Genomic DNA, 11,310 nt, shown 5'->3' on the forward strand with positions numbered 1-11,310 from the left:
AAATGGCCTATGTCAATAATACCTCAATAAAGCCATAAAAAAATAAAGGGGCAGATTTTGTATGCAACTTCCTCTCAAATGGTTCAGATATGTATGTATGTATATACATAGTGTGTGGATAGTTTATTGTATTTATACTGCTAAACCAAAGGAAACAATATTGATTTCTATCTCTTGTTCTTCTGTCATTTCTGAAAATATCTCCTGAAATCATGAATGTTTCTCATGCACTGAGATGCTGCCTCCTGATACTCTCAGCCAGCTGGGAGTATGACTCTGGGAGTGTGACATATTAGGAATCTTTCCAAATTGGCCTTGCTAAAATTGTAATTTTTAAAAATCTGCTTTGGGGCTTTTACAGCCACATTTCAGCCAGAAAACAATTTGAAAGCTGGAAATGATTCAGTCCTGCTGTCAGTCTGTGGTCAGGCTTAAATTTGACCTGCTGCATGATTTTAGTAAGGATTTTAAAACACTTGTATAAAATGCCTGCTTGTTTCCTCATTATTAAATTGGCACTTTCGAGAACCAGACAGGAGACATGAGCAAAGTGCAGATTTCTCATCAAAAAAAGTTTTCACACTGTGTTTTTAAAAAGTTTTGTTTTTGTTTTTTAATTTGAGAGACAAAGAGCACGAGAAAGGAGGTAAGGGGCAGAGGGAGAGAGAATCTCAAGGTGGCTCCACACCCAAGCCATGTGGGTGGGGGTGGAGTGGGGGGTGGAAGAGGGCCCATCACAGGTCTCATTCCCAAGACCCTGGGATCATCACCTGAGCCTAAGAATCAGATGATTAACTGACTAAGCCACCCAGGCACCCCTAAAAGAGTTCTTGTCCAGTGTGAACTTAGCCTTAAATTGAAAAAGAGGTATTACTATTTTAATAATATTAATATTAACAACAAATTTATTTTATTTTTACATACCAACTTTACAGAACTTAGAAAACATGAAAAAAGACCAAAAGTCTGTCCTACTTTGTTCCTGGAGCTCTTCCTAAATGTTATTTACACAAAGCATTCCAACAGGTTACTACTATTCCATCCTGTACTTAGTTGGTACCCTGTTGTTAAATAATGGTGGTAAGTATTCTCATTTGAGTCTTGATATTAATAGGAATGCCATTAATAGTCATAATGATAGCTAATATTTATTTTGCTTTCTCTGCATGCCAGAAACCAAGCTAAGTACATTATTCATGTTCTCTCGTCTAATCTTCCGGGAAAATGAGTGTTCTATTATTATCCCCATTTTATGACTGAAAAAAGTGAGAGATCAAAAAGGTTATGTAATGCATCCACAGTTACAAAGTGAGAAGGTAACAGAGCTACCTCAAAGACTGTGTTTTTATATATATGTATATGTGCATTATAAAATATTGAGATGCTGTTTTTGAAATAAGCATCCTTCTATTCCTACCTTTAAGGTTTTTTTTTTTAAAGAAATGGGTATTTGTTGAATGAATCTGTTAAGATAGCTTTTTGTTTATCTGGGTTGTCAATAAAATGTTTAAATAATTTTCTTTCACAATATTAAATTCTCTTTGGATTCCTGGGGTAGACCTTCTGTCGTCCAAGATTGTTTCCAGCATACTATTAAATTCCAGACACTGACACTTTATTTAGGAATTTCATATTCCCATTAGTGGTGCTAACTAGAGAGTTTTGAGGAGAGGCTACACTATCTTCATTGGGTTTTGGAATCCAGGTTATGTTAGGGTTAGAAACCCTTTCACCTCTTTCTATGCTCAGCAGCAACTTATATACCATGAAAATGATCTCTTCCTTCAAAAATGTCAAGAATTCACACGCAACCCCATCTAGATCTAGAGCCACTTTATAATACAATTGACTTTCTTGGTTAGTGATTTTTCAAATCCCATGTTTATTCTAGAGTTAATGTTAGTAATACGTATTTTTCCAGAAAATGTGCCCATTTGTGGGGGAGTTTTAAAACATATCAGTATACTTGCCAGTCGTGAATAGTATTTTCTTATGTATTTAAAATTGTCTACATTACTCATTCTGGTCCCTTTCTCTTTTGCCTCTTCCTGTTTGTTCTTTCTTTATAATATTCCATAGAAATTTGTCCACTATTTGTATATTTTTATGTAAAACTAATTGTTTCTTTATTTCATTCTGCTTTACATATTTGTTTACTTCTACTTATATCTTTCTTTCCATTTATTTAGAGTTAGTTTTTAATCACCAATATTTAATTAATATGAAATATGAAACAACATGCCCTATTGTTACCATTTTTAGAGGTTGCACAATATTTTATTCTATGAGTGCGATGTATATTAAACAGGTTACTAGCTCAAATTCAATCTTGGATAAACTAAGGATGAGAGATGGAAGCAAGAATCTTATGACCAGCTGGAAGGCAGAAGATGGTCCAGAGCAAGTATGGCCACTTGGCTTAGAGCCTGGCATGCTGCCTCTAGACAGGAAAGATAGAACATAACTTCTAGAGTTCTTCACCAACACCTGCTCTTTCGCTGTGCAGTGTCAGGATTCAGCAATAATTTCTATGAGCCAGAATGAATAAAAGAAGGTAGTGCTCATGGTTTTCTGCGTCTGCAGTAAGGATAGGTGATATTTAATTCTCACAGAGTATGGAATTAACAAGGATGAGAAAAATAGGCCAAAGGAAGGGATCCTTTGTGTTCTCATGGAGAGATGAGAGAAAGCAGGCCCAGCCTGACTGCACTGATTTCCAGAGGAAGCCTCTCAAGCTCCCCACTTTCCTTCCCCATTCTGCCTTCTTCATGAAGCTTCACATTTCCCCCTCAAACCTAAGTCTCTCTGAATTTGAACTCTAAAAGGTGAATTAGACCCAGCCACCACCCTATGGGAGTTTACAAAGCTACACATGACACGTGCTGCAGCCTGGAAAATGAAATCCTTCAATCCTTCAATCCTGAGATTGAAAAGGGCTGATAGGAATGGGGGGTGGGGGGAGAGCTTCATTAGGGGATCAGTGATCTTGGAGATGTACATATGTGTAACAGAAATAGTGCCTTGAGAAGCAAACACACCACACAATGTTTATTCTTAAATAATAAATAAATTGCAAAGGAAATACAGGAAACAAAACATTCATGAAATCCAAGTTGCTAAAGTGCTTTCAAACATAAATTTTAAAAGACCAAGAAGCTTTGTCTGACCTTAAAACACTGTTTATAGATATTAAACACAGTCCCATGCTATTTCAGAAGGGAAGGGAAAGTATGGGTTGCTTTCTTGTTTATGAGTTCTGATATGCACAGCCTATCAAATGACACTCAGGATAATACAAAGTATTGCTTAATGAGAAAAGTGAAATGTCCAAAGCCAAGTTCAAGGTAAAGATACTATAATTCATTCATATGTCCGTATGGGGTCTTTGCTATTTATAAAGACATCTGATTCTCTGGAGATTAAATAAATTTATATTTTCAAATTCAGATGGAGGACATCAGACCACCTATTAATTTACACAGTATATTGAACCAAATCTCAAATGAGGCCCAGCAGTGAATACACTTTTTGAACTTTAAATCCTCCCTTCTCAAGTTCTACAAAAAAGAAGTAAAATTTTACATAAAATTAACTGCCTTTAAGGAATGGTTTCCATTCTAGGGTGAAAAGGGCTTTCCCTAAGGTATCCATTTGTCTTCTTAAAGCAAGTGGCATTACATTTTATCCTGACACTGGAAGAAGAAAATCCAGCTGAGAGTCCTTGTCTTAGACAACTGTTATCTTGTGGAAAATGCCATAAGGGATGAACTTGCCAGCCTTTGAGGGTAGGGCCTGTGGGCCTCATCAGACTCCCACCTTCCCTGGCTGGAGCCCCTCCAGCCCTGAGGAGTCTGAGCATCCTCTAGCATTGGTGCCCTGGTGTACTTTCTTGGTCTCCTGCCGGGCAGAGCTGGAGAGATCAATGGCCATATCTTCCAAGCCATTCTCAGGGCTGGCTTCATCTGAGCTTCTCTGGGATCCTGTCTGCCTTGGGCTAGAACCTTCCTGGAGCTGGTCTGAGTCCCAGAGTCCTGTCAGCTTTTCTTCACTTCCTGGTTTTCTTATCATCCCTGTGGATTTTTTATGCATCCCTTGCAAAAAAGAAGAGAAAAAATAAAAATAGGTATCTCCAAATTCAGCAATTTTGTAAATTCTTCCTTGTCTAGCTTCTCTAAATCCCATTAGAAATGTCCTCATCATAAGGGCACCTGGGTGGCTCAGTTGGTTAAGCATCCAACTTCTGCTCAGGTCATGATCTCACAGTTTGTGGGCTGGAGCCCTATGTGGGGGTCTGTGCTGACAGCTCAGAGCCTGGAGCTTGCTTCGGATTCTGTGTGTCCCCCTCTCTCTGCCCCTCCCATGTTGATGCTCTGTCTCTCTCTGTCTCTCAATAATAATTAAACGTTTAAAAAAATGCCTTCATCAGCATCTGTCTCCAGGGCCTCTAGGGGAACCAGCTAGGCAACTACCCCCATTAAGGGTTAAATCTAATATCTGTCTGTGGGGTGCACCCAACAAAGGTGCCTTATTTGGATATCACAGTAATTGTTCAAATTTAATTGTTGCCAATATTTTAAAATCAGGAGATTTTACATCAAAAGCCAGATTTCCAGCTTCTCTGGAAGTAAGAGTATCTGGCAGCACTGAGCCCACTTTCTTACAAGGCCACAGATATGCAGATGCCAGTGAGCATCACTGCCCCACATCTGACCTGCTTGTGGAAGTTCAGAAGGGTGAACTTGGTTCCCTGCCCCAAATTCTGTCTCTTCAGTCTTTGAGGGCAAAGTCTGGACCATATTTACTATTGGTATCTCTAGTCTCAGCATAGTGTCTGGGGGTAGGGGCTAAAAAAAATGTTTGCTAAACAAAAAACCTCCTCCCCCTACCAGCCTAGAATTCTTCATGCATACACCTAACTCTAATCTCCCACCCTGCCCTAGGTGCTATCTTGTGACTCATTCCTCTAAGGTGTGATCTCTGCCCATTGGTCTCTGGTAACAACAGAAAACACCAGAATGCCTAGCCTCAAAACTTAGACCTTACCAGTGTAGGCTGTTCTAGCACCAAAAGTCTAAGAGACAAAAAGCAGGTTGTTAGTGGCAGACTGCCAGGACCCAGACCCAGACCTCCTGGCTCTGATTTGTAGGGCGTTAATCACCTGCAGGTTTCACTGGTTAGCACTGCCCTCATTACTATTACCATGAGCTCTAAGTTGTATGATTTCCAAAAATTCTAACATTTTGGAATGTATTTCACATATTACATCATTCCACTCTTAAAACCAAGGCTTAATGTGACCTTTCCACACACTGTGTACACAGTTCCAATGCAAAATAAATCAATTGACCACAGTTCAAGCCTTTGAATTAATTAAAAATTGGATGTGATATTCTGGGCCCAAATCTGAGTAAATTTACATTGATTGGCTTTGCAAATGGCTGCCTTTTGTGGGAACCCCACTCCCTCCCCCAGTATCTCTGGGCCTCTTGCTGGCTGCAGGGCCCTTCTTCCTTACCCAGAAGCCATGGTGCACAGGAACCAACCAGGCCACCCTCGGTGGAGTTGAGGACAGAGTCTGGCAGCGGGATGCAGTGTCTCACCATGGCCCCATAGAGCCCATATTCCGCCATCACACTGCTGCCACCCCAGCGCTTCTCCCGCTTCCGCCACTTGGCCCTCCGGTTTTGAAACCAGACCTAATATGAGGCAGGACAGGAAGCAGAAGAGCATACAGGAGACACAGTAAAGAGGATGCTTCTAGTTTCCCCTGAGCAGGGAGTTCTAAAAGGGCCAACTATCCACTCAAGTCCCAGACCTTTGAGGAGCTGTACCTACTGCTCACTCAGAACTCAAAAGGACTCATCATTGTGGGGCTAATGTGCAGTTTCCACTGAGGCTTTCCAGAAAATGAGAAATGACAAAAAATAAAATCAAAGTGTTCTTTCACAGATTGTGTAAAGAAGTAGAGAGCAGGATATTTACATTGTTTTCTCTCAAGGAGTGATAGTCAAAGATTAGACAGATAGATAGATAGATAGACAGATAATAGATAGAGTTATAGATATATATAGCTATATATGTAGTTTTTAGTTGCAGCACACATTATTGTGTAATTTTAAAGAATTAATAAATAAAAGGAAAAAAAGACATGCAGATTACAGGAAATATCTTCTTGGAATAAAAATACAGAAAGTCTCTAGCATTGTGGTACCTGCAGCCAGTGAGCCTCAGTGTGTGTCAGTGGGAATGTGTTAGGCTGTCTACAGGTGGCAGTGGGTTGACCCACTGTGTGTGAGAAAAACATGTTCTCTGTGATGTCTCTGGGAAAGAGAAAAGGGACCCTAGACACCTGTATTCTGTCTTCAGGGAGCTCAGTTTTCATAGCCAGCATTTCCCGGGCATACACATCAGGGTAGTGGGCCTCGCTGAATGCCTTCTCCAGCTCTTCCAGTTGGTGGGCGGTGAAAACAGTCCTGTAGGGAAGCCCAAAGCACATATGTGGGAACACGTCCGCAGGAGGCTACCAGGCTTCCCAGACTTAGAAGACCCCATGCCTGCCTTTCCACACCCTAAAAGCCCTCCTCATGATAACTGGACATATCACCTCTGAATGATTAGCCTCTGGAAAGTCCAGAAGTTTCGTTCAAAAACAACAATAAAGTTCTTTGACATTTTTTTCTCCTCAATGAATTCTATCAACTCATTCTAAGAATATCTATTTTAAAGGTCCACAAATTTGTCTTTAAAATGCTACAAAGATTGTCCTGTAGCCTCCTATGAATAGCAGAATTATGTTCCCAAATGCCTACTATGTGCCAACCAGGAGGTCACTGGGCCTGCCATAATGCAGCATCATATATTCTCAGATACTGTGTCCTGAGGAAATAGCCAGGGAGGACAGCCTGGCTGTATACCTGTGTCGCCGCTTCTTTCTCTTGCCAAGGGTGGGGGACACCTTCAGGTCACTCCTATCTTCAGATGGGCTGTCCTCATCTGTTAGCACCGGAGAAAAGAGAGGACTTTAAAGGTGAGCATATTACCTTTTATAAGAAAGAAAGAAAGAAAGAAAGAAAGAAAGAAAGAAAGAAGAAAAAGAAAGAAAGAAAGAAAGAAAGAAAGAAAGAAAGAAAGAAAGAAAGAGGGAGGGAGGGAGGGAAGGAAGGAGGAGGAGGAGGAGGAGAGGAAGGAAGGAAGGAAGGAAGGAAGGAAGGAAGGAAGGAAAACTTTTTAAAGGTAAGCACATTTTTCACTTTCTTCTCTGGATTTTAATATGAGGTTTGAAGTTATTATTCTGCTGGAGAATGTGAGTATTTAACAATATTCGCTAGCATTTTTAGCACTCACTATATTCTAGTCACTGTGCTTAGCATTATCCATGCATTATCACAGTTATTCTTCAAAAAAGAACTCCAAGATAGCTACTAGTATTATTCTATTTTTACAGATGAGGAAACTGAAGTGCAGAGAGATTAAGTAACTTGCCCAAGATCACACAGGTAGTACATGGTGAAGTTGGGAGTCAAACCCCAGACTGCGTGAAGCTACTTGGCCATTAATGACACTCTCTATTCCCACTTAGCTCCCAAATTCATCCACTTCTTTCTGCCTCCAACTCCTCATCTTAACCAATAAACCAACATTTCTCTAAGTGGGGCGGCTAAGGTCTGACATCAAAACCTTTGTCAGACGTGCACTCCCTGCTCTCCTGTACCAATTCCAAATCTCTGGAAGCAGATCCAGGAAACTCACTCTTGACAAGATCTAGTGGTATTTTGCCTTTCATTTTCTCACAGAAAGAATTCATCCTATGAAGGTGGTTTTTGCATTTTTAATGAAACCACTAATAGAAGGCGTCATTTTATCTTACACAGAGACTTGTGAAGTGTTGTTTTTTTTTTTTAAACTGAGTGAAAGCTTGCTTGTCTGCTAAATTGGCATGCTTACTTTTATTATATTATTACTTTTAGTTTCAGTGGAGAGACTCAACGTACTTTTTTGCCTTATCTGCCTACTAGATGCTTAGCTCTAGGTTTTACTACATAGTTTCTCTCAGTCTGCGTTTTCTTGTATAATTCTCCATTTTATTCCCCCCACACCCCAAACCTCTCAATTTCTTGGCCTTTGCTCTTTATAGACATTCATTGCCTTCTCTTTCCCCGTAATGCACCTCAACTTCTTTGAGGAAATAGCTGGACTTGGAACAAAATGTTGAGCCTAGCTGCAATGAAATTGGCAAGGTTGCTTCCTTTCTCACGTGTGCGGGAGGACGGAAGGCAAGGCAAGGAAAAAAGCGCGGTACCTAGGCTCCTATTTCAGCACCCAGGGAGGCGGACAGTTCTAGGCCTCCAGGCCCTGCTCTCTTCACTCTTTGAATCCAGCAAACCTTTGAGCCCCTGCGGGGTAGTGGGTTCTGTGCTGGTGATGAACAAGCACGCCCTGGCCTCCCCGACCTATGCCGTTCGCAGAGACCGAGGCTCAGGCGGGGGCTAGGGAAAAACCCTCAGAGACTGCTGCTTAGTCGCCAAGACCCCCGGGGTAGGTCCGGAACGGAGTGGTGGCAGTATCTGCTGTGCTGCGGGACCAGGTCCCGGAGAAGAGGCAGGGACTTAGGGAAAGACAAGGGGAAGGGAGCGAGACTGCTAGAATACGCCTCCCCCGACGGGGCCGCGCTCTGGGGTCCCGAGTTCCCTTAGATCCGGGATGCTGGGAGTAGGGGCTCAATGAGACGATGGTGAGTTACCCCTGTACGGCCCCAAGCCTGAGGAAACAGGGGCAAGACCCCGATGCGTTGGCCTGATTACCGGACGTCGAGACGCTCTCGCTGCTCTTCTGGCTGCCGAGAGGGGGCGGCGGGCGACCAGGGGCTTGCGGGGCAGCGGGTTCAGGCGCCCCGGGTGGCAGGAACGGCACGTCGGCCATGAGCAGGCAAGGCGCCCGAGGGGCCGCGGGGGGCTGTGCGCCGAAGCCGCATAGAAGGCCGAGCCCCAATGGGAGGGCCCCGCGCGCCATGCAGGAGCCCGCGAGACCCGAACCCGTACAGGGTGCGGCCACGGAGGACTCGCAGCCAGATCCTGGCCCGGGGCCGGCAGGCGCGGGCACCTCAGCTTCCAGGCCCAGAAGATCCGTAATAGCGAACCCGCGGGGGCGCAAGCCGCTGGGGGAGCTGCCTGGCACCAGCACCCTGCTCCTGGAGCGCCCGTCGCAAAGTACGTCCCGGCATGTCATGGCTCCTCAGTCGGTGAGGCTTGACTTTCTCTGGGTCACGTTTGCGGAGAGCGCACAGCTGGGAGGATGCTTTATACTCCCTGACAGCCCGTCGGGCGCGGAAGGCCGGGAGGGCTCCAATCAGTGGGGCGCGGACGCGTCATCGCCCAGGACCCTGCGAGATGGGGACGCCACCAGTTTCCCTCCCCTCGGTCGCCGCCCTCCCAGCTGCAGTCCCCTCAATTACCTCCTTCTCTCTCCTCTCCAGCTGTCCCCCTGCCCAGTCCCCACCCGACAGCCCCCTCCCCCGTTCTCCGTGAAAGGAAAGTAGGGAGGGCACGACCCTGCTATCTGCTGGTTCCTCTAAAAAGCTGCAGTTTCCAGGCCCCGGAGTGGTCTTCCTTTCCTTCCAGATTCTCTAGGTGGAGGTCCCCCTCACAGCTACCTCGAAGGCTCCCTCCCAAGACACAGTTGCTCATTAAGACCTAGGGCCTCATTCCTAGCCACACTACCACCAGTATGACACTCACCAGCCCTCCAACTCCACCGCCAGAGCCAAGACCTTCCACGAAAACCTCTGAAGGGAGAGGAGTGGAAAACATTTATTTAATCCACGCCCACTCCACCTCCAGCCAAATTCACCCCCAGAGCCCTAATGGCTGAGCTGCAGCGGGCCGCAAAACTCACAAGAGCTGAGAGAAGGGGGAGTAGGGAGAAACAGATATAGAGTGGACTAAGGAACGGTGCCGGTTTAGCAAACAAAAATACTGCAGATCCAGTGAAATTTGAATTTCAGATATACAATGAACTTTTTTTTTTTTAGTATGAGTATGTATCAGTATTTTATCTGACAGTTCTAAATTGGGTGTGTAGGGGGGGCGTAAATTGGAACATAGGACCTGTCTACTGGGACACACCCCTCTTCACAGAGGCAAACAAATTACTGTCAGATTTTACAATTATTCAAAGAAAGATTTTCCTGTGAAACTCCCTGGCTTGTTGAAGTTGGCGCCAAAGCACGTGAGTAAATCACTCCTGGCTCACAAGTGAAATTTGTGAAAATTTGAGTCCACTCAACCCGAATCGCTCGAAACCCTGAGCCCACCCTTCCCAAACATAGAACCATGGACACAGAATCTTCTCAGTCCCACCTCCTAAGGGCCCAGCGGTCTGAGGTCGCCCAGCGAGCAGGCGGCAACTCTCTGAGACCACCCGTACGCGGCGTTGTCTCCCTGCGCGCGCCAGAGAGGACCCCGAGTCAGGGAAAGTGGGTTTCCCGCTCCCTGCGCCTTCGAGTGGAGCCACTGTTAAACATGCAGATTAAACGAGGGGTTTCAGATAAAGATAATTACAAGAGGCTGCGCATTAGCTTTCCATTATTAAAGGAAGACCCAAATCTCCCCCTCGCAAGCTGTTCCTGGGATTAGCAAAACAATAACTTTCCTCTGAGATAATTGTCATTTGAATCGTTCAGGGGCGGGGGCGGCTTTAGACGCCAGCGTCGTTTTCGGCTCCGCCAGGAATTTTCCCCAAATTTATCTCTGGGTTTAAAGTAGGGTGTTGGTGGTAAAGGACCAAACCAAAGTGCTCTAGCTCTTTGCCCTGCAGAATAGTCGTTTTGTAATTCAGAATTTGGGGCCGCAGTTTAGGAAGACACCTAACGATTCACACATTTTGCAGACCAACTCCTGGGCCAACAGGCTGAACCACTGGCCCTAGGGTGGCCCAACCCGGGTCACTCGTAAGGGGAGGGTCTAAGAGGCGGCTCCCCTGCTAGCCCGGATGCTCTCGCAGCTCTAGCAGTTTGGAGTGCCGACAGCTTCCCCTCGCCTCCACTAGGGTCTTGAAGTCTCCCTCCCCTCCCCTCTGCAGAAGGGGCAGGTGATCACCGAGAGGACAGACCTCAAGTGGATGGCTAGGAATCCCAAAGTACCAAAAGGTAGGGCGGGAGGAGCCCAACTTCGGCCACCCCACACGGTGGGGTGAGCCAAGAGCACACCGGTTAAACCCATTCTGAAGGATCTTACAAAACCTCTTTTGCAGATGAAAACTACTGAGGCTTATTAACCCGGTCACACCGGTCACAGAGAAACCGGGAAAGCGAAG

At 44.9% G+C, this 11,310-nt stretch overlaps 1 protein-coding gene across 1 annotated transcript; it reads right to left on the reverse strand.

The window, feature by feature from the left end:
• Positions 1–3,804: 3,804 nt before the first annotated feature.
• VSX1 (visual system homeobox 1) lies at positions 3,805–9,225 on the reverse strand. Its single transcript, XM_030311777.1, has 5 exons — positions 8,802–9,225; positions 6,915–6,993; positions 6,350–6,473; positions 5,516–5,696; positions 3,805–4,091 (listed from the first exon to the last, which is right to left on the reverse strand). Exons 1-5 carry the CDS (start codon positions 9,223–9,225, stop codon positions 3,805–3,807), a joined length of 1,095 nt encoding a protein of 364 aa, XP_030167637.1.
• Positions 9,226–11,310: the final 2,085 nt, after the last annotated feature.

The sequence above is a fragment of the Lynx canadensis genome, chromosome A3 (genome assembly GCF_007474595.2).
Source record: "Lynx canadensis isolate LIC74 chromosome A3, mLynCan4.pri.v2, whole genome shotgun sequence".
Taxonomy (NCBI): Eukaryota; Metazoa; Chordata; class Mammalia; order Carnivora; family Felidae; genus Lynx; species Lynx canadensis.